Source organism: Xyrauchen texanus, chromosome 37 (assembly GCF_025860055.1).
Source record: "Xyrauchen texanus isolate HMW12.3.18 chromosome 37, RBS_HiC_50CHRs, whole genome shotgun sequence".
Taxonomy (NCBI): domain Eukaryota; kingdom Metazoa; phylum Chordata; class Actinopteri; order Cypriniformes; family Catostomidae; genus Xyrauchen; species Xyrauchen texanus.
Window position 1 is genome coordinate 31,304,825 of NC_068312.1, and position 20,831 is coordinate 31,325,655.

The 20,831-nt window shown below is 37.0% G+C and overlaps 1 protein-coding gene across 1 annotated transcript in view; it reads left to right on the forward strand.

The window, feature by feature from the left end:
- The window catches only part of LOC127631158 (xenotropic and polytropic retrovirus receptor 1 homolog), a 111,611-nt gene that overhangs the window by 86,897 nt on the left and 3,883 nt on the right, over positions 1-20,831 (forward strand). Inside the window, exons 12-14 of the mRNA XM_052109167.1 lie at positions 15,364-15,530; positions 19,704-19,843; positions 19,989-20,210. Coding sequence (XP_051965127.1) covers positions 15,364-15,530; positions 19,704-19,843; positions 19,989-20,210 — 529 coding nt within the window. The remainder of the gene's footprint in view (positions 1-15,363; positions 15,531-19,703; positions 19,844-19,988; positions 20,211-20,831) is intronic.

Consider the following 20,831-nt stretch of genomic DNA (forward strand, 5'->3'; position numbering starts at 1 on the left):
CTTGAAGTGAAAATCAGTCCTCCTTTCTTGTTTAATAAATTAAGCAATCACACGATCATGCAGAACATCTTAGGACTTGTCCGACAGATCTCACGCTCTTCACTTTCAAATTACATCACTTAAAGCATGATTGCGTCACTCAAGGCCAGCTAGAAGACCTCAACCGGGACATAGCCTTAAGATCACACCCACCAATAACAAATAAATCAATCTGATTGGCTGATGAATCTGACAATCTGACTTCAGATGCCTGTTGAGGGATTCTGTTGAGCTCAGACACACGCGCTGCTTCGAGCATGCAATTTGTGAGCACACTTTCTTGTAAGCATCAAGGAATACATTTTGTTTAAATAATAAATCTTGCATGATTGAAAACTTTTGGTTTTTCTCTATTTGTTTGTAGATTTATTAAGAGTGGAGATCGATTAAAAATGCATAGGCAAAAAGGTGATTGAGAATGAAAGGTTGAAAAATATTTATTTATCAGCCATGTTAGGCCAGCAGAAAAGGCTTTGCTGGCCCCGAGAAATTGCCACTGATATGCACACCTGTCGGTTCTGGTTATTTATTTATTTCCCTTAAATGTCAGTTGAATAGCAAGCATGGTTAAATGCTACTCCAGTCAACTGCGCTTATGTTTTCATTTAACAGAATTTAGCAGGATAACATAATCACACTCTGATGAGTCCGAACTCTGATGAGTTCGCTGACAGCTCTCCAGATTTCAGAGTGTATTAGAAATATCCCCATATATATCAGTGTTATAGATGAGGTCTGGACCACAGCCTGGAACATCTGCCTCGTTGGTGTAAGAGGGGCCCCATTCAACCGTGACCCAACAGGGCAGCTTTGCCATGCATTTAATACACTCATCATTAGGATTCACTCAGGACGTCCCTGGTAATGAGCCTGTTAAACCTGTTTTCATGCAAAGGCCGCGGGCGGCCTTGTGATTTCAATTGTTTACATTCAGCATATGTTTTTAGTATCGCTTTATTAACAGTGTTGGGAGTAACGCGTTACAAAAGTAACGCAATTACAATAATGTATTGCTTTTTGCAGTAACGCAGTAATATAACGCATTACTAATACAATTTTGGTAATATTATACCCGTTACAATCTCAGTAACGCGTGTTACAACGTATTTTAACTTGATATTAAGTGGTGTTTTGTTTTCACCAACATCGCGAAACATTTCAGCACCAGAGAAAAAAATCAGTGAGTAAAAGAGTAGCGTTATTTCCTGTTGCCGTAATTCGATGTTTGAGATGATGACACACAGCTTCAGATTATGAACGATAGGGAATACCAGTTTCTCAAGGAATACGTTCCATTATGAAGCCTTTCAGAGTTGCACTGGACATCCTACAGGGTGAGGACACTTGTTTTTATGGAACGCTTCAACCAACGCTAGAAGTTCTAACGGCCAAAACCTTAGCAACGAAAAATGGTCTATCGCGAATGACCACTGGGCTGCCTGAGGTTATTGTGGGAGCAATTATAACTCGATTTGCCGCAACAATTGACTCGCCGTCAATTGCGCTATTGGCCGCCGTCTCACTGCCCAAGTTCAAGCTGCGCTGGGTAAAGGAAGAAGCCAGAAGAGACCACATCAAGTTTCTCCTCACGACGGAGTGCCGCTCCCTAACAACAGAAGAGCCTGCAGCCCTGATGCCTGATGACCCCTCAACCTGCTGCTGTCGCCTCCAGCGAGGATGACTTTTTTCCTTTGACGCACTACCCAGTGCCACAGCTGATGCGCCCATGTCAGTGGAAACGGAGGTAATGTCTTATTTCAGTTCTGCCCCTGTGATGGAAAGTCTGCACCAGTTTCCAAGAATTAAAAAAATCACACTCCGCTATAACGCCCCAACTCCATCTAGTGCACCAGTAGAAAGACTTTTTAGTCTCGGGAGTCTTGTGCTCACCCCAAAACGCAACCGTTGGTGATGGACGCTTTCAGCGCCTTGTCCTGATGCGCTTCAACAGATATTTCTGTCAAGTGAGTAGTGGAATAGGCTAGTCCCACCAGCATAGAACCATAAGTAGGCTATATAGGTCTAGGCCATAAGTGCCTTCGTAGTTATATTTATTGTACCTGCCTTGTTTGGCTGCATGCTACCTCTGTTGTATATTTGGCAGGAATAGGTTTCCTGTTTAGACTTTATCTTTTTATTTTAAAATTTCCGGTGTTTAGTTTTTTTGTTTTTGCAAATAGCAGGGTTCCTCTGTTTGGCCTGCGGTTTTTTCTTAGCGGTTGTAGGCTGTTTAGCCTACATGTTAAATGTGAAGCTGGACTGAAATGAGTCATATTCCTGGAGGCCTAATTCTCCATGAGCACTTTTTGATTCTTGATAAAGGATAAGCTATGTCCGTCCAATGCATGCCAACTTTGTGCTTTGAACTTGAATTAAAAGAGAATAAAATAATTGAAATAAAAAAAAAAAAAAGATTGTGCATCTTGTCATGTCATTAGGTGATATGTTACATTAGTAGTGGGTTCTAGCTCTGTTGTGTTTCATATGAATAGGCCTAGACTATAAATATTTACAATTTCTCTATAATAATTTACCAGACTTTGATCCTTTGTCTGCTTTTGTGATTCTGACAGTGATCGTTACTTATTGACTTATGCGCCATCAGACTTCACTTCACATAATATTAAGTTGTTAGAAAACTTAGGAGCCTACAGTCATTATGCTATACCACATTGCCCTCCACTTGATTTATAATGAGCTTCAATAAACTCAATTTTGGCATTTTAGAATGCCAAGTCATACTTCCGTGGTTATTTTGGTGAAAGTAACTCAAAAGTAACGCAAAAGTATCAATTCAGATACAGTAATATTGTAATATAACTAATTACTCTCAAATGACAGTAACTAGTAATCTATAATGTATTACATTTTGGAAGTAACTTGCCCAACACTGTTTATTAAGTAATCTGTTCAACCAAAACACTATTTAAAAGATCTAAGGCTGCAGATTCCTTCCAATGAAAGCATTGGTCAATCAAAATGACTTTCAGATGATGATTTCTTATTTTGTGTATAGACAACACAAAAACAAAGCAGGAAGTACGTAACTTTTTTTGTTACAGCAGTGTAGCTTTTGATCCAAGTTGACATCCGTCAGTTTTGACTGCAATAGTCCATTACACGACATCCATAGTAACTTGTACATAACTTGTATAAAAATCCATAGAACTTCCATTGTTTACATCATGAAATCCGGTAAACATGATGACGTCATCCTTTTTATTTGACAAACTATGCGCGTCTTACGTGCCCTTCCATAAAACAAACCATATAAATGTGTTTAGTGGAGTGTCTGGAACAGAAGTATCGCACCCCTGGTATTTTCTGAATAAAACTGGATTTATAGTTTTAGAAAATAGCGCATGAGAACAGCCATTTCTGATGACATCTGTTCATGCATAGGCAAATTTGTGATGAAAATGAAATTACGAATTCGGCCATATGTGGGTGTTGATAATTTGCATAAATGATTGCATCATTTCATAAGTGAGAAAACTTCTCATTGAAAGATTCAAACACATAGACATAGACACCTGCGGTCTCCTTGACAACGCTGTGACGCAATGCACCCAGACAAGCACTTAGTTAAAGGCTAATTTTTGTTAGTACTACCTTCAATTTGAAACATAGCTTGGTAAGACTTAAGGCTGTAGCCTGTTGTGTTTTTAGGTGTCTATGCCGCACGCAGCATTGTGTATTTATTTCATAATAAGTGTGAAATATTTGCACTTTATCTCTGTGTTAGTAACAGATTGAGTAATTTTTAAGATTTCATAGTGAAGTCTCCAGTGTTAGCTTTCTAAAGATACCTTGATTATGTGTGTAGTCAGTAAACCTTTTATTTTGGGTATGTCATTTACCATGTTCCTCACCAAAAGTGGGGGCACAAGGTAACAGGTTTAATATACAAATACATCAGAGATCACCTCAATCATTTGTGCCCTGATTGAAACTGATGTTTCTCTGCTGTACGCTGCCCAGATAAATGAGTCTGTGTATTCGTTTTATTTGAGTTTTCATGTAGACTAATCCCAGAGGAAGGTGCCATGTCTGAGCATATAATTAATGTTTAAATTAACATTAGGCATGCTCAGGCAGTGCTGAGGATACTGAGCCAAACAGTTTCATGAGATAACTGTCACAGCAATTCTCTCCTATTTCCTCATGTTTTGGATGGTGTGGCTTATTGGTTAAAGTTCAGAACTAGCAACCTAAAGGATTTAGGTTCTAAGACTAAATAAAGGACAATTTGGTTGAGAAAGTATGTGTAAAATGAAGAATAATTCTGCTTCATTACCAATTCTGGACATGCAGGAAATACTTAAAAAAGAATAGGGTGCTTGCTGAAGCAAGCATCACTATTATTAATACAGTAACTGTAGAAATTTGCCATGTAATCTGGACATTTTGTCTGGCGGGCGATAAAACGTTTTGTCTGGCGGGCAAAACATTAATACAGACTTAAATTGGAGGAGGGACTCTTGGCATAGATACCAGCATATCATAGTGACTTAGGGGTCTGCTCTTTTGACTTGAGCTAGGTTGCTACCACATAGCAACCATCCAGATTAAGGGCTGTAACTAACAATTATTTTGATAATCAAGTAATCTAACGATTATTAGAATGATTATTCTACTATTCTGCATTTATTGCAATGGTTAATCATTAGCTCTTAACTGATTATTCAGCTTGTGCCCCAACTTAAAATGTTGTATTAAATATGCTTACTAACAAGAAAGAGGACAAACTCATCTTTTAAATACCTTTAAATTACATTCACTGAATTAAGGGGGGTTTCAGTTCACCCAAAAATGATAATTTGCTGGCCTCCTCCTTTAAACATTGCAAGTGAATGTATTTTTTTGATTGTCCAAAATGCATTTGTAGGGTTTATCAAAATAATCCACACGACTCCAGTCGACAAATAAAGTACTTCTGAACCCAAACGATTTATTATTTTTAGAAACAAAACAATATTTATATACTTTTTAACTACAAATGTTCGCTTCCGTACATCTCTGTGACGTGCTCATGAGAGGGATGGCGTAAGCTTGTAAGGTCACGTGTCATGTGGAGGAGGAAGCAGGAAGTGCGTCATTGTTTACAAGAGATACATGCACAGACCACAGACCAAGGCTTTTCACAAACCAAAACAATATAAAAAATGTAAATTATAATTTCAAAATAATAAGAATAAACATTACTGCAGTATTTCGGAGCAATGCCTTTGCGTTATCTACTTGTGCTTTTTCTTTAGCAGAAATATATAGGCTATATGATGGTCAGGAATTCAAGCCACACAAGTTGTAGTTAGCGAAACCAGGTATCCTTTGTCGGAGACAGTGAATTGGTGTGAAGGTGAGTTATTTATGCAGGCAGTGATGAGTGAGTTAGTTGAGTGCAGGTACGTTAAATTAGAAATCGGGTGATGAGGAGCAGAGCACTGAGGGATGTGCAAACCCCGAGGGAATCGTGACAAAGACAACGTTCTCACACACCTGTGTTCGCTGGAAAAACAGCACAGGCAAAGCCGATGAAGCTGATGAATTCAGATATCGACCCATTGTTTCTTTCGATGGTCTGAAATCCTGAGGGATAAAATGTTCACTGCACACCCTCCAATATTTGAGAGAATGTAGGGGTGTACTGATATCCAGGTTCAGCGCAATAAGCCAGAGCTTCAATCACTCATGATCAGGAATAAGCAATTATGAAAAGTTATAATTTTTTCCGGTGTGCATTTTCTTTGGGGTTTCTGAAGGTTGAAGCATCCAGGATAAACACACCAAACGACCATTTTGAACAATACACTTATACAAATACAAATCTACAGCAAAGACAATTAAACTTTTGTTCCTTCTCTTGTAAACAATGACACGCTTTCTGCCTCATCAGCCACGTGATGCATGACCTTACCAACAAGCTTACGTCATCCCTCTCATAAGCGCTCATCAGAGATGCACGGAAGTGAACATTTGTAGTTAAAAAGTATATAAGTATTGTTATTGTTTCTAAAAATAATTAATCGTTTGGGTTTAAAATAACTTTATTTGTCGACTGAAGTTGTGTGGATTATTTTGATGCACCCTAAATATGCATTTTGGACCGGCAAAAAATGGAGAAAAAAACTCATAGAAGAGGAACTGACCGCAAAGAGAAATGCCAATTTTGGAGTTTGTAGTTATTTACATGATCTCCTTCCTTATTATTTGAACTTTAATAAAGCTATAATGCACTAAATATAACTGCATTTAAGATGTAACGCCGGATGTTTCCTTTAAAGAGCACCAGCTCTGCTTATTCCACAACGAGAGTGCTTCTGTATTTCATTATTTGGCGTTTTTGCAACACCTGAAGCTGTGAAAGTTTAGAGTGCATCTGGACTGTGAGCTGTGTAATTCTTCCTCAGTCATGCGCGAACTACAGTGCTGCTCTCATGCGTCATCATGGTGCAGAGTTTAATGTGATCTCATGTTACATTAAATGAGATCAAACGACTGTTTGACAACAAAATATTTGTTGAAATGTTTTATTGACGACTTTGTCGATAACTTCGACTAATTGTTTAAGCCCTATCCAGAACACCATAGCAACCACTCAGATTACCCTATTGTCTGCTTAAAAATGCTGGAAAAATCACCAAGAACACTATAACAACCACATAAAAATGCCATAGCAACCATCCAGAACACCCTAGAAACTGCTAAACAATGCCCTAGCAACCACTCAGAATACCCCAGCAACCACCAAGAACACCATAGAAGCCCCAGCAACCATTCAGAACACCCCAGGAATCTCCCAGATTGCCCAAGCATAAGGGATAGGTCACACAAAAATTAAAATTCCGGGTAAGCTTCTTGAGAGCACTGAGTTCACATGGTCTCTCCAGTGAAGTGTTCACGTTGCCATGTTATGGACGTAATCTCACATTCTCCTCTTGGTTGAGACATTTAGAATAAGCACAAAAATGCAAAATTGAAGTAAAAAACAGATACAAATACAGATCTAAACAAAAACCAATGCAGCTTTTGCATTGTTCCTCCTACTCAGTTGTAAACAGCACTGTTCTAACATGTGTTGCATCTGCGTCAGTTCTTGCATGTCTCACATGCAGTGGTGGAAAGAGTACTGATTTTTTATACTTAAGTACTGCAACTGAAGAAAGAATTTACTTGAGTGCAAATAGAAGTACTGAGGAAATATTATGAGTAAATAAGTAGTTTGCCAAAAAACTACACAATTACGTTACAAGTTACTTTATTTTTATATTATATAGTGTATATATATATATATATATATATATATATATATATATATATATATATATATATATATATATATATATAAATTTTAGAACACAAAGACATTTTTGTTCTTGAAAGAAATTGATGCTTCCTTTCACCAAGGATGCATTAAATACTGCCAAAATCATTAATTGCAATTTATTATTAGGCCTACAGTTTGAAATAACTGTATTAAGTGGTATTTATTCCACTGGGTTTTTGTTCTTTACCTGTGATGCAAACATATACTGTGTCACTATTCCTTACAAAAGCATACTAAAGTGCTAATTTGGTACTCAAGAAAATGTTCTTATCATTAGAACAGTTTAAAATGGTTGCGCTACAATGCGGAAATCACAATACAGTGGGGTTTTTTTCCCATTTGCTGAGGTATTGAGTTCTTACAAGATGCTTTACACTTGCAAGTCAAATTGTGGTTTAAAAAATAGGCAAAAAGAAACACGTTTCTCCTTAAAATCTATTTTCTCCTAAAGTCTAATTGGATATGAAGGCAATTCCATGCATTACTGTTTTGATAAAAAATCATCTCTAACCAGGATAGAGAGGGAAATGGATGGCCCAGATGCACAACAAAAAGACAAGTAAATCACAGTCTCTAGTTTGATAAGCAGACTCCTCACAGGTCCTAAACTAGCAGCTTATAAATGCAAAGACCTGCATTGCTGCAAGAGGATTCATGGACAAACAGAAAATTTAAGAACACAACATTTATTTAAATAGAAGTAACAATTTGTAGCATTCTAAATGTCTCCAAATCATCTCTTAAACTACATAAAGTGTATTGTGACTGAAACACATTCCTATTTTATTCTCATTCACGTATTTCCAAATATTTTGGCTATTAACTAACTGTACAAAACTTAATATAATGCAATATAGAGGAGTAAATTTATCCAGCAATTATCCAGATATGGAATGAGATTATTAAGCAAACTGTTATCAAATCCTACATGCCAACTAAATAAAATAAGGCAAAAATAAAAATTTCCCACAGTGTCTAATGAGATATATGATCGATTCAAACACCAAAATTGGATGTTCTGTATATGTATTATTGTATTACAGATACAGATAAACAGCAGAACAGGACAGAGAAGTACAGTACACCACTGTAGAGTGTTTCCCACTAGGACAGATTATGTTGAACAAGAGGGGTGAAAAGTTACTGAATTTAATACGGGAGTACAATCCTGAACTGATGCGGATTGTTAGAAGCAGAGTCTGTGCATGCAATGGTACAAGGAACTGGATGGCAGGGGAAAACAATGATGTTCAGTGAAAAGTCAAAAGAAGATCGCAATGTATGTAATTGTAACTATTTCAGATATTATTAATAAAACACGGGAACACATTGCGTATGGGCATTTTTAGCCTCCATATATAGAATTTTGGGGATATTTTTGTTAGTTTCTGTGCCATTTTTGCCCCAAGTCCCCTGTGATTTCCAGCACTATTGGCATTGTATCTTTCTAAGGTATTTAACAATTTGTTAAGACATCTAGTAGCAAGTAAACCAGATATCCCAACATATGTCAAAAAACATTGTGTTAATTTTTGACAGTTAAAACATTGCTAAAACAAGTAAAGTTTGATCAGTGGTTAAATGTGTTCAGACGGTTCCCTTGTACATGAATGAACCCCTTACCAGAATAAACTGAAATATGCTGAAAATCACAGTATTACAGTTCTTGTATAATGACAGGGCAGAAAGTCTTGGAGAAGCTAGAGAAGAGAGGACATCGGCTGCAGTTTATGTAAGCTGCTGTGCTCATGATGCTGTGCCCTACGGGCTTCCATCGTTTTAGTTTATAAACAGATTTAGCGCTTAACTTTCTTCTTCCCAAAAATTCTGAAATATGTATTTTTTTTTACTTTGTAATTGTGGTGAAAAATAACTGTAGGGAAGTTGAATAATTAATTTTGACAATCAAATCAACTCAAGTAAAAGTACTATTATTTATTTACACTTAAAGTGAAAAATGTACTCAAATACTGTAAAGAGAGTAGTTGTTATTCGTTACTTTGTACCTCTGCTCACGTGTCAACACAATTAGGAAATTATTATTTAGAGTTAAAAAGTACTTAAATATTCCTTTTTTTTGCTTCAAAAGCTATTGTGTCACTTTAGAAGACATGAATTTAACCGCTGGAGTTGTATTGATGACATTTATGCTGACTATCTGTTCTATTTGGAGCTTCAAAATCTGATCTCCATCCACTTGCATTTTAAGGACCTACAGAACCGAGATATTTTTCAAATGTGTTCTGGTGAAGAAAGGAAATCATACACACCTGGGATATCATGAGGAGTAAATAATGAGAAAATATAAATTTTGGAGGGGAACTATCTCTTTAACAATGCCCTTGCTGTCATTCAGAACACCATAGCAACCACCCAGCAATGTTCCAGCAACCATTTAGGACACCCTGTCAACCCTATTAACAGTGCTCTAGCAACCACCCAGTACACCATATCATCCACTTAGCAACATCCTAACATCTATTCAGAACACCCTAGTAACCACCTAGATCACCCTAGCAACCACCTAGAAATATCCCAGCAACCATTCAGAACACTATTAACCACCGAGATTGCCCTAGCAACCACTTATCTGTGCCTTAGCAACCTCCCAGAACACCCTAGCAACAATAACAATGTCCAAGCAACCATTAAGAACTGCATTATAGCAGTTAGTTTTGCACAGGCAAGCACCACACCTTAGCAATTTTCTTTTTCTTTTCCTTCTCCCCAATTTGGAGTGCCCAATTCCCAATACGTTCTAAGTCCTTGTGGAGGCATAGTGACTCGCCTCAAAAGACGCCAATCCACGCATCTTATCACGTGGCTTGTTGAGTGCGTTACAGTGGAGACATAGTATATGTGAATTCATGCTATTCTCCATGGCATCCTTGCACAACTCACCACGTGCCCCATTGAGAGCGAACCACATTATAGCGACCACAAGGAGGTTACCCCATGTGACTCTACCCTCCCTAGCAACCTGGGCCAATTTGTTTGCTTAGGAAACCTCGTTGGAGTCACTCAGCAAGCCCTGGCTTCAAACTCATGACTCCAGGGGTGGGAATCAGTGTCTTTACTCGCTGAGCTACCCAGGCCCCATTTTGTTTATTTTCTTGCATTCTTTTTTTAAGCGTCTCTTGTGACAACAAGACACCTATTTTTATTTTTGTTCTATTACGTTGTAGAAATGATTGTAGAAGAGATAAAGGGTTGGCAACATAAATTTCAGTTAAACTCTAATCTGATCTTAGGTTTAGCTAAAGAGCTCAATGATATATGACAAGACAGAGCGTAATACAAACAGAGATTAACGAGAAGGCGCTATGTGAAAGCTAGAAGCTTAAAAAAATGAAATGGAGATGTAGGAGAGAGTGAGAAATAGAAAGAAAAAAAACAGAAAAAGAGAAGAAAAAGAGGGAATAAATGAAATAGAAATACCCAGAGGAGGTTGCACTGTAATTGCCTGCCTGTGGCGAGATAGAACTGTGCAAGTGTATCACTAGAATAATGATGAGGCAGTGAAATATATATATATTTGTACCTTTTTGTATTGCTGCCGGGTATCTAATCAAAAAAACTATCTTAGAGGAGAGATTTGGGGATCTCGTGTACACCTGTGCCTACCTGATCTGATGGTTTTACGACAGATTTAAACCATGCCATCTAGACCCAGGAAATATGAGATGCCTGCATGTGTTCAAATATCACAGCTGGCTTTTAATCATCACTGTTGTGAAGTGTAACCCACTAGATGTGCATAGTTTTTACAGTTTAGCTTGCTTTATGTTAACATAAATCTTGAAGTGTGTTGATGAGATTAAAGGGACAGTTCGGTCAAAAATTTATATTCTGTCATCATTTACTCACCTCATGTTGTTCCAAACCTGTGTTAGTCAGAATGAGCCTTAGTCACCATTCACTTTCATTCTATGGAAAAAAAAAAAAAGATGCAATGAAAGTGAATGGTGACTGAGACTAGCTTTCTGCCTAACATCTTGTTTTTGTGTTCCATGGAAGAAAGAATGTCAAATAGGTTTAGAATTGATATACTGTGTGTAGATATGCAAACATGGGCAGCGATATGTTAATAAGATCATACTTGTGACATCATAATCATGACTATTTCAAAATGACCTGTTTTTGCAGCTTAATTTTCATAAATGCCTTAGACTGGGAATGAAGCTTTAAAATTTTCTTTGGTTAATGCATGGCGAAAGGTTTTTTAGAATGAAAAATAAACTCATGTGCATGAAATATAGAAATATGAAGAAAGTTAGTTTGGCAGTTAGTGGAATATGTGAAACACAAGACATTGTATTGAAGCAAGTAATGATGCTTTTGTAGATTGTATTTGGATTTCACTCTTTAAGGGTGTGTTGGCCAGGCATCTGGGTTTTGGGGTAATCTAGGGACACAATATTCAACACGGCACTCGTAGCTCACAGCACTGAAATAGAAATGGACAGGACAATTGTGTTTTATGGCAAAAAAATTCCTCAGCTGTCTTCCTGGTGCCTGGATGGCAGAATGTGAAAAGCTCTTATTAAGACTGATGGGCTTGTTCCAGATTCAGCACTGTCTCTTGTCTGTATGAGGAGAGCCCAAAGAGGTTTAACTATTCGCTGACCTGAGATCTGTCTCCTTTTACTATTTGATAAATGTCTCAGTCTCCATTATGTGAAACTGGTGGTCCAACATTGTTCAGGAAATGTTCAAAAATTAATCAATAAATATTAATGAGACTGAATCTTTCAAATTAAAACAATATGAGGTTAGCCCAAAGTGATTTTATATTCTTATAATGATTCTATATTTCAGTTCAGCATTATGTACATTGCTAAATTATTTACATCATAAACAGCCTGTTATATATTGGTGTGTGGACACAAAATGGTTTTGAAAGTTTTTCAATAGGGCCCAAATCTGTTTTGCTTGTTGGAGTGCTGTTTGTTGAGTTTGTAGAGTATTAGATTGGTACTGGGGACAATTCTAAAGGTTTTAGACACTATTAGAGAGTTCACAAAAATGAATTTAAAAGGTGTGGAGGTGGATGGCTGCCTGCCAGTAGCAAGCCATGAGCCAAAACCACTGTCCTCGAGCAAGACATTTAACCCCTGGTCATTCCAGTGGAATTGTCCCTGTAATAAGTGCGCTATCAGTCACTTTGGATGAAAGTGACGCAAAATGACTGCTTACTATGTTATTGATGTCAGTTTGACAAAATGTGTTCTTTATTGAGACTTAATAAAAAAAATATGTTTGATTAAGAATATTAAAAACCAAATGCAGTGTGTTATCAAAAGTACAGAAGAGGACATTTTTTTATTTAAAGGCATCGGTCACCCAAAATGAAAATTCTTTAATTATTTAGTCACTTTCAATTTGTTCCAAACTTTATTACTTTCTGTTTTTCAGTGGAACACAAAATGAGATGTTAAGCAGAATGTTAGCATTTTATTTTTCAAAATTAGACTACTACCACTACAAATCCATACCCATTTAAACATTTCATTTGCGCATTCCTATAGAAAAACTCTGTGTACGTACATTACACTGTTCATCTATATATGAATCTATACAATACAGAAATACAGCAGCTAGACACAGAATTACAGGATATATCATATCATCAGAGGCCAAAGTGTGTGTGTGTGTGTGTGTGTGTGTGTGTGTGTGTGTGTGCGTGTGTGCTTGTGCGTGAGCACATCATATCATCAGAGACCAAATTTCGTGTTTGTGTGTGCGAGCACATCTGGGCAATTACAATGTGATTTCTGGTGGTATCAGATGGTAATATCATGGTACTTTGATATACAATTACCATATTTATGTACCATTCTGTATGGTGCTTCAAAGTACTTCAAAGAATATCATGTTACTACCATGGTAAATTTATATATGATTACCATATTCATGTACTGTTGTATTAACCTGGTGCGGTAATGGTACATGTAAACAAAAAAACATGGTAATGCCATGGTACTGTTTTATGTGTTTTCGTGTAGTCTAATACGTGTTTTGATACTCTTTTAGTTGGAAAATGTAGTTACCTGCAGAAGTCGTTTACATGTTGCAAACATGTTGAACTTTATAAAGATCTTCTTCATCACTGGCAAACGATAGTATGTATTTGCAGGTTTCATTTCCATTGATTGTAGATCCACTGCAACCAGCGTTATCTTTATCTTCCGTCTTATAAAATACTCACAAAATTTACTCAGTGGGCACAAAATTTTCAGCAGCGTGCACGCAAGTTTTCAGAGTCATTCAGATTGAATCACGAAACTATTAAGAACACCTTTCTATCACGTGTGACTAATTGATTTTAAAGAACCGACTGAGATGAGCAATTAATTTGTGACTATTCAAAATTGGCATTAGTAAACACCGGGTACAAGGCATTATGTAGCGGTGTAGCTTTTCTCTACCTTGTCAAAAATATAGCTTCGCTACTGAAAAGCCACTTGTTTTAAAGATTAGCGACGCTACCACCTCGCTACTCAGAAATGTAGTTCTATCAGGAAGACTCGCAGACTTGAGTGAAATTTAAGATGACATTTATTTGATGAATATAAAACAGAAAATAATGTCTCTTTGGAGTAGGCCCCTTCTGGCGGTCTGAAGAAGTTGTACTCAGAACTGTCATATCCTGCCAGAGATAGGAGGCAGGGGCAAGGAGCCTACCCCCTTGCAGGATGGAATTCAACTGGTGGTGGTGGGGTGGTGGAGGTGGCCAGGTTAGCACACTGAAACAGCAATGTGATAGATAGTGAGTAGACTTATAAAGCAATGGCTAACATGTGATTGGCTAGGAATTACCCAGCTAATGGTGCAATGATGTACAGCTGCTAGTCTTCCCGCTAGAACTACGCTGTGCTTACATTTAAGTTAATAGCCTCGCTATTTGTAGTGGAGCTACTGCCCATCACTGGCTAATCTTTTTCCTCGATTCTGATTCACAATCTCCACAAAACCAATTACAGATAAATATGCCTTATAATGTCACTCTTCATTCCAGCCCACTTAAAAATATTATACATTGCGCTTATTAGACTTTTTAGCCAAAAACTGCGCTGTTGACCGCAATGTCCCATTCGTTCCAATGTGGAGTTCTGCAGAGCTTGTCAGAGCAATCGTTACCAATTGGGCATTCACCAGCCACTGTGGCTGAGGGGCAAAAAAAAAGTTAATTTCATACCCTGCTTGTATTTCATCTTTTTATTATACAATGAAAGTGAATAGTGTCTGATGTCAACATTCTGGGGTCAAATATTTGTTTAACGCATTTCAATTTCAAAACAATATTCCATCAAATTGAATTGTGTAATTTTTAACAAAATTCAATGAATAAAACAAATGTTTTTGAAATGTGTTTTATTTGGTTAAAGATTACTCAGTTCAGTTTGATGAAAGTTTATTATTTCTGTGTAAAACCATGTTTTGGGTGTGCCTAACATCTGTGCTCCATTTGGGGAGGAAAGTATTGCCCTAGTCATAACATTTTGGAACAACATGAGAATGAGTAAATTATGACAGTATGTGTGTGTGTGTGTGTGTGTGTGTGTGTGTTTTCCTTTTAAGTTAATCTTTTTTGCTTAATTTTGTATTTTAGATTTTGTTTACACTGTTGGAGCACATAAATTTTAATAGTTCTTGTAAATAGCTTGAGACTAGTCAAAGGTGTCACTGCATCTTTTTCATGTGCTGGTTTTAATTAATGCTTCTAATTGAAAACCACAGACACATTGACATTGGTTTGCAAATAAAGTCCTAAACAGCAACAATGTCCTTGCTACTAAATTTAATACATCTTCAATCCAAGTGTACTGGAAGTTGTTTGTTTTGTTTGAGGTGTAGACAGATGGTGAGAAGCCTCCCTCTAGTGGACATAACAGTAACATTTCTAATGTGTGCCACAATCTATTCGCAATTGTTTCTATTTAATCAGACTGTAACTGTCTATATTGTAATAAGTGTAATTTTTCTCTCTGTTTCAGATCAGAAACATACTGATGCTGAGGTGTTTTTCTATATGCTGATCCTGTCATCAGTCATCAGTTCACTCTACACACTAATCTGGGATCTGAAGATGGACTGGGGTCTTTTCGACCGCAACGCTGGCGAGAATATCTTTTTGAGAGAGGAGATTGTTTACCCACATAAAGTAAGACATGGCAGAAAGTAGTAGGCTACCATATCAAATGTCAATACATAATAATTTATGTAGTCAAAGAGTATTTTGTTGTAATATTTTGATGATGGGTAGTGCAGGTGTGACATAGTGGTTAAAAATGTTGAACAAAATACAAGAGTGATTTCCATTGTGTCATGTAATCCCAGGTTTTATTTCAATATTTAAAAAATAAATAAATAATATATATATATATATATATATATATATATATATATATATATATATATATATATATATATATATATATATATATATATATATATTTAACTCTTTTAGAAGCTAGCATTAAGATTTTTCCTATTAACATTTGTTATTGATTCATATAACTGACAAAGAAAAACTAAACAAATATACATTGAATCAACATTTCTCTCCCTCTACTACCCCTCCCCAATCACCAACCCACCCGACCCCCAACGAACATCCCATTGGTCACACATAAGTACACACACACACACACACACACACACACACACACACAATAAATAAATAAATAAATAATAATAATTAAACAGTTATAATAATAATATAATAATCATACACATCTAAAACTACACCTCTCTCTCCACAGCCTCTCCCCGAGAGTCCCCCCAAAATGCCCCATTTCCCGTCAAATTAATCCCAGATCCCCAGTCTTCTACGTGACACCTCTTGAAAGCAGCCAACTTCCCCATCTCAGCGCACCACTCCCAAAATGAGGACGCTCCAGCCGACTTCCATCCCCTTAAAACAATCTATCTGCCTCTCATAACACTGGTCAGATCCCCATTTTTTATGTTTATCCCCTATTTTGTTTGCTTAAAATACAGAGTCTGGGGCAAAACGAAACCTGAGTGCCCAACACGTCACACACAAAACTCTGAACCTTCAACCAAAATTGTTGGATCTTAACACACCCTCAAAAAACAGGGTTGTGTCTCCATCTTCTGATTGGCATCGCCAGCAGGTGGGTGTGTCTTTAAGACCAAGCCTATACAATCTAGGAGGGGTCCAATAGAATCTATGTACGATCTTGAATTGCATAAGACACACCCTTGCATCTCTAGATACAGACTTGACTTTTTTTAGGATCCTAGCCCACACTCCCTCCTCCAATACCAATTTAAATCTTTCTTCCATAATCTCTTGATAGAAGTTAAAGCTCTGTCCCCCAAACTCTGAATTAGCAGGGAGTAATGCACTGATGCCTCGTGACCTTTTCCAAAAGGAGTAATCACCACTCCCAGTATCTGCTGCTTTAGAGGGGTGTATACTACTCCCAAAAATAGTACATAGCAGATGGTGCAGCTGTAAATACCTAAAGACCTGAGATCTGGGGATCCCAAAATGTTGAACCACTTAGGTTCTCAACACTCCACTCTTATATAGGTCACTGAGCGTATTAACCTCCCTTACAATCCACTCTGACCAGCAGAAAGGGGACTTATTAATACATAACTTTGGGTTCAGCATATCCTCAAGGCAACATTTAAATAAATATCAGAATTAAACACACTGGACACTTTTGTCCATACCGAGTGCAAATGAGAAATAACAGGGTGTAATTTAACTTCTCTGATTTGTTTGATAGAAAGGCTTTGCAATGGCGAAATAGGGGCAAGAAATTCCCGTTCATTATAAAACCATGGAGGGACTCTCAGGTGGAAGCGAACAATGAGCCAAATCTCTGAGACCGAATGCATAATAAAAAAACGAAATCTTGGGTAGGCCTAGCCCACCTTTGTCAATCAGCCTATGTAACTTATTGAAATGTAATCTGGGAGGTTTACCATTCCAAATGAAGGATTCTCTATGCTAACAAATTGCTTGAAATAAGAGAGGGGGACATCTACAGGGAGAGATTGTAGCAGGTGGTTGAATTTTGGAATACAATTCATTTCATTCAATTCAAAGGTATTAATAATTCTGTGGAGGCAAGGCATATATCTAGTGGGATTGGAGACTAATAATAAAATTATCATTTGTGTAGAGCAAAAGCTTATGCGCCATACCACCTGCCACCACTTCTGGAAAATCATCATCCTTATCGCAGCTGCTAATGGTTCCAGGGCAACAATAATGGAGAAAGAGGGTGACCCAACCGGGTGCCCCTATCCAGAGTAAAATAATCTGAAATGAATCCATTTGTTTGTACCTCCGTTACCAGGTGTCAATAAAGTAACTTAATCTATCCAATAAAAGTATTTCCAAACCCGTATATTTCAAAAATCTTAAAAAGATAATCCCATTCTACCATATCAAACTCCTTTTCGGCGTCAAGTGAGATGGTAGCATCCAGAGTCTGATCCAAAATCTTAAACATATAATCCATTCTACCATATCAAATGCCTTTTTGACATCAAGTGAGATGGCAGAGACCGGAGTCTGATCATTCGCCACAGACCACATGATATTGATAAAACACAATGTTATCAGAAGAGCTACGGCCCCTAATAAACCCCACCTGATCTATATGTATAAGAGATTTCATACATTTGCTTAATCGGTTAACCAGAAGTTTTGACATTATTTTTACGTCTAGCTGGATCAGGGAAATTGGACGGTAACTCTTATACTCACTTGGATCTTTGTCCTTTTTGAGAATCAGACTGATCCAAGCTTGTGTCATGGTTGGCGGAAGCTTTCCATTCTTTAATGATTCTGTATTATCTTCTAACTAAATTGGAGCCAATTCTGTAGTATAAGATCTAAAAAATTCAGCAGCAAAGCCATCTGGCCCCGGAGCCTTGCCTGTAGGGTTATCTCAGAATCAAAAACAAATTTCTCAGTCATCAGTTTAGGGTATTCTAATGGTTCCACAAAGTTTCCAATATCTTCATCAGTAGACGAAGACTTAGAACTATAGAGATCTAGATAGAATTATTTAAAAGCATTATTAATATCAATGGCCGAGGTAAATATTTTAAAACCAGCTGATTTCACTGAGGGAATGGTAGAAAAACACACACTCTGATTTCTAGCCAAAAGCTTCCCTGCTTTTTCCCCCTACACAAAGTATGACTGTCTTGCCCTGAAAAGCCAAAACTCCACCTTCCGTAACAAAATAGTATTGTACCTGGACATTCGGCATTTCATCTCTGCCTCGGCACTTTTAATATTCCCTTCCAACTCCACAAGTTCTCGTGCTTTGGATTTTTTGGTGAATGAGGCATATTGTATGATCCGACCCCTAAGAACCACCAAGTGCCATGCTCACAGTGGATAACATTAAAAAAATTCAGGATTTTGCAAAAGGGATACATTAAATCGGCAACTATAAGATTTCTTTGTCTCCGTATGTGGCAACATCTCTAAACTCACCAGAGCATGATCTGAGACTAAGATGTTTCCAATTGAGCAATAAACAACAGATTAAATCTATTCTACAATAAATCTTAAGACTGATGAAAAGAATGTATAGTCCCTACCAGATGGGTTCAAATGTCTCCAATTATCTGTAAGACCAATATTTTTACATATCCTGTGAAGTGTCAATGTTCCTCTAGGGGACTTACACACTGTGATAAAGGATTTAGTCCACCAATAGATTAAAGTCTCCTCCCAATAATATTTCATGAGGTGCCAGCGGCTTGCAACATCCCTTCAAGATCTATAAAATAGCCTTATCATCGTTAGGTGCGAAAATATTAGCCAAAATCAACCTTTGCCCTTGAATTTCTGCTAAATCAATAATGACTCTTCCTAATTTATCTTTAATCTGTTTGAGACATTTGAATTGTAGATGATTACTTATCAGTGTAATGACTCCCCTGCTCTTACTTGAAACAGCACTAAAGAAAACATGTCTACCCCATATCTTCCCAAATATTTCAGCTTCCTGCAGGGAAAGAGGAAAGAAAAGAAAAGTTTAAGAAAATAAATAACCTTTCTTTTTATATGGGGTGCCCCAACCCATTCACATTCCACGTGGAGAGAGAAAATCCACTCATATTAACATTTTACATTTTGACATATAAGAAAAAAATTGATTGTGTGTCAAAATAAAATTATAAAGACCAAAGCTAGCATTAAGTTAAGTTTATTCCTATTTCATAAGTTGTTAAAAAAAACATATACTTACCTCAAACTTCATAGAGTCATATGTATTCTAAATGTATCTGTTACATTAGCAATGCTCATGGTGTCATTTCCTGTTCCTCTAAGGCCTACTACTACTGTGCCATAATAGAAGATGTGATACTGCGCTTCGCCTGGACTCTGCAGATCGCTCTGACTTCTATGACTGCCATTCCCTCAATCGAGGACATCGTGGTTACCATTTTAGCTCCTCTGGAAGTGTTTAGGTGAGAAGTTGAAGCTTGCAGAACACCAAAAACATGAGCTTATTTACCTTGATTCTGCATTCTTTTGTTTTTGGCACATCATACATTCCCCAGCCACATGACAACTCTCTTTGTCTCTGTCTTTCTCTCTTTTCATTTCCCCTAGACGTTTTGTTTGGAATTTCCTCCGTCTTGAGAATGAGCACCTGAATAACTGCGGTGAGTTCCGAGCGGTGCGAGACATCTCAGTGGCTCCTCTGAATGCTGATGACCAGACGCTTCTAGAGCAGATGATGGACCAGGAGGATGGAGTGCGGAACAGACAGGGCAAAAAGAGCTGGAAGCGCAGCTACAGCTTGTCCTTACGACGGCCACTGCTGTCCTCTCAGTAAGAGAATTTATATTTGATCTGGGACATAGCAACCATTATTACTGAGGATGCATGTTACTCTCACTTTTAGAAATTTCCAGATTTGACAAAGACAAAGTTGTGTTTGACAAAACTGTGCATGTTTACAGTATTGTTTTTTTGTTTGTTTTTTTCAATGTTTTTGACAGCTTTCATTTTTAGGCGATAGACAAATGGATAGATAGATTGATTTTTATTTTTTATTAAAATGAACAGAACTTTTTTCTATTTGTTAGAATAAGATCACAATAAAAATTACTCATACTCATTACTTTTATTACCATACATTCATAATATATTTTTGGAATTTTTCAAATGCCTGTAAGGTTTAGATTGTATTGTTTTAGCCTTGTCCCTGATCCAGACTTTCAATACTAAACTATGAAAGTCCATTATCAAAAACAAATAAACAAATTATTTAATGTTTAAAACTATGATAACCTAAACAAAAACACTCAAAAAATAATGATAAAATTTACAAATTTCAATTTCATAAAAAAAAAACAAAAAAAAACAATTGAATTGAGTAATTTTTAACAAAATAAAGTAAAATAAAATATTTTATATTCATTTAATCCTGTAACAAATTACATAATTGAA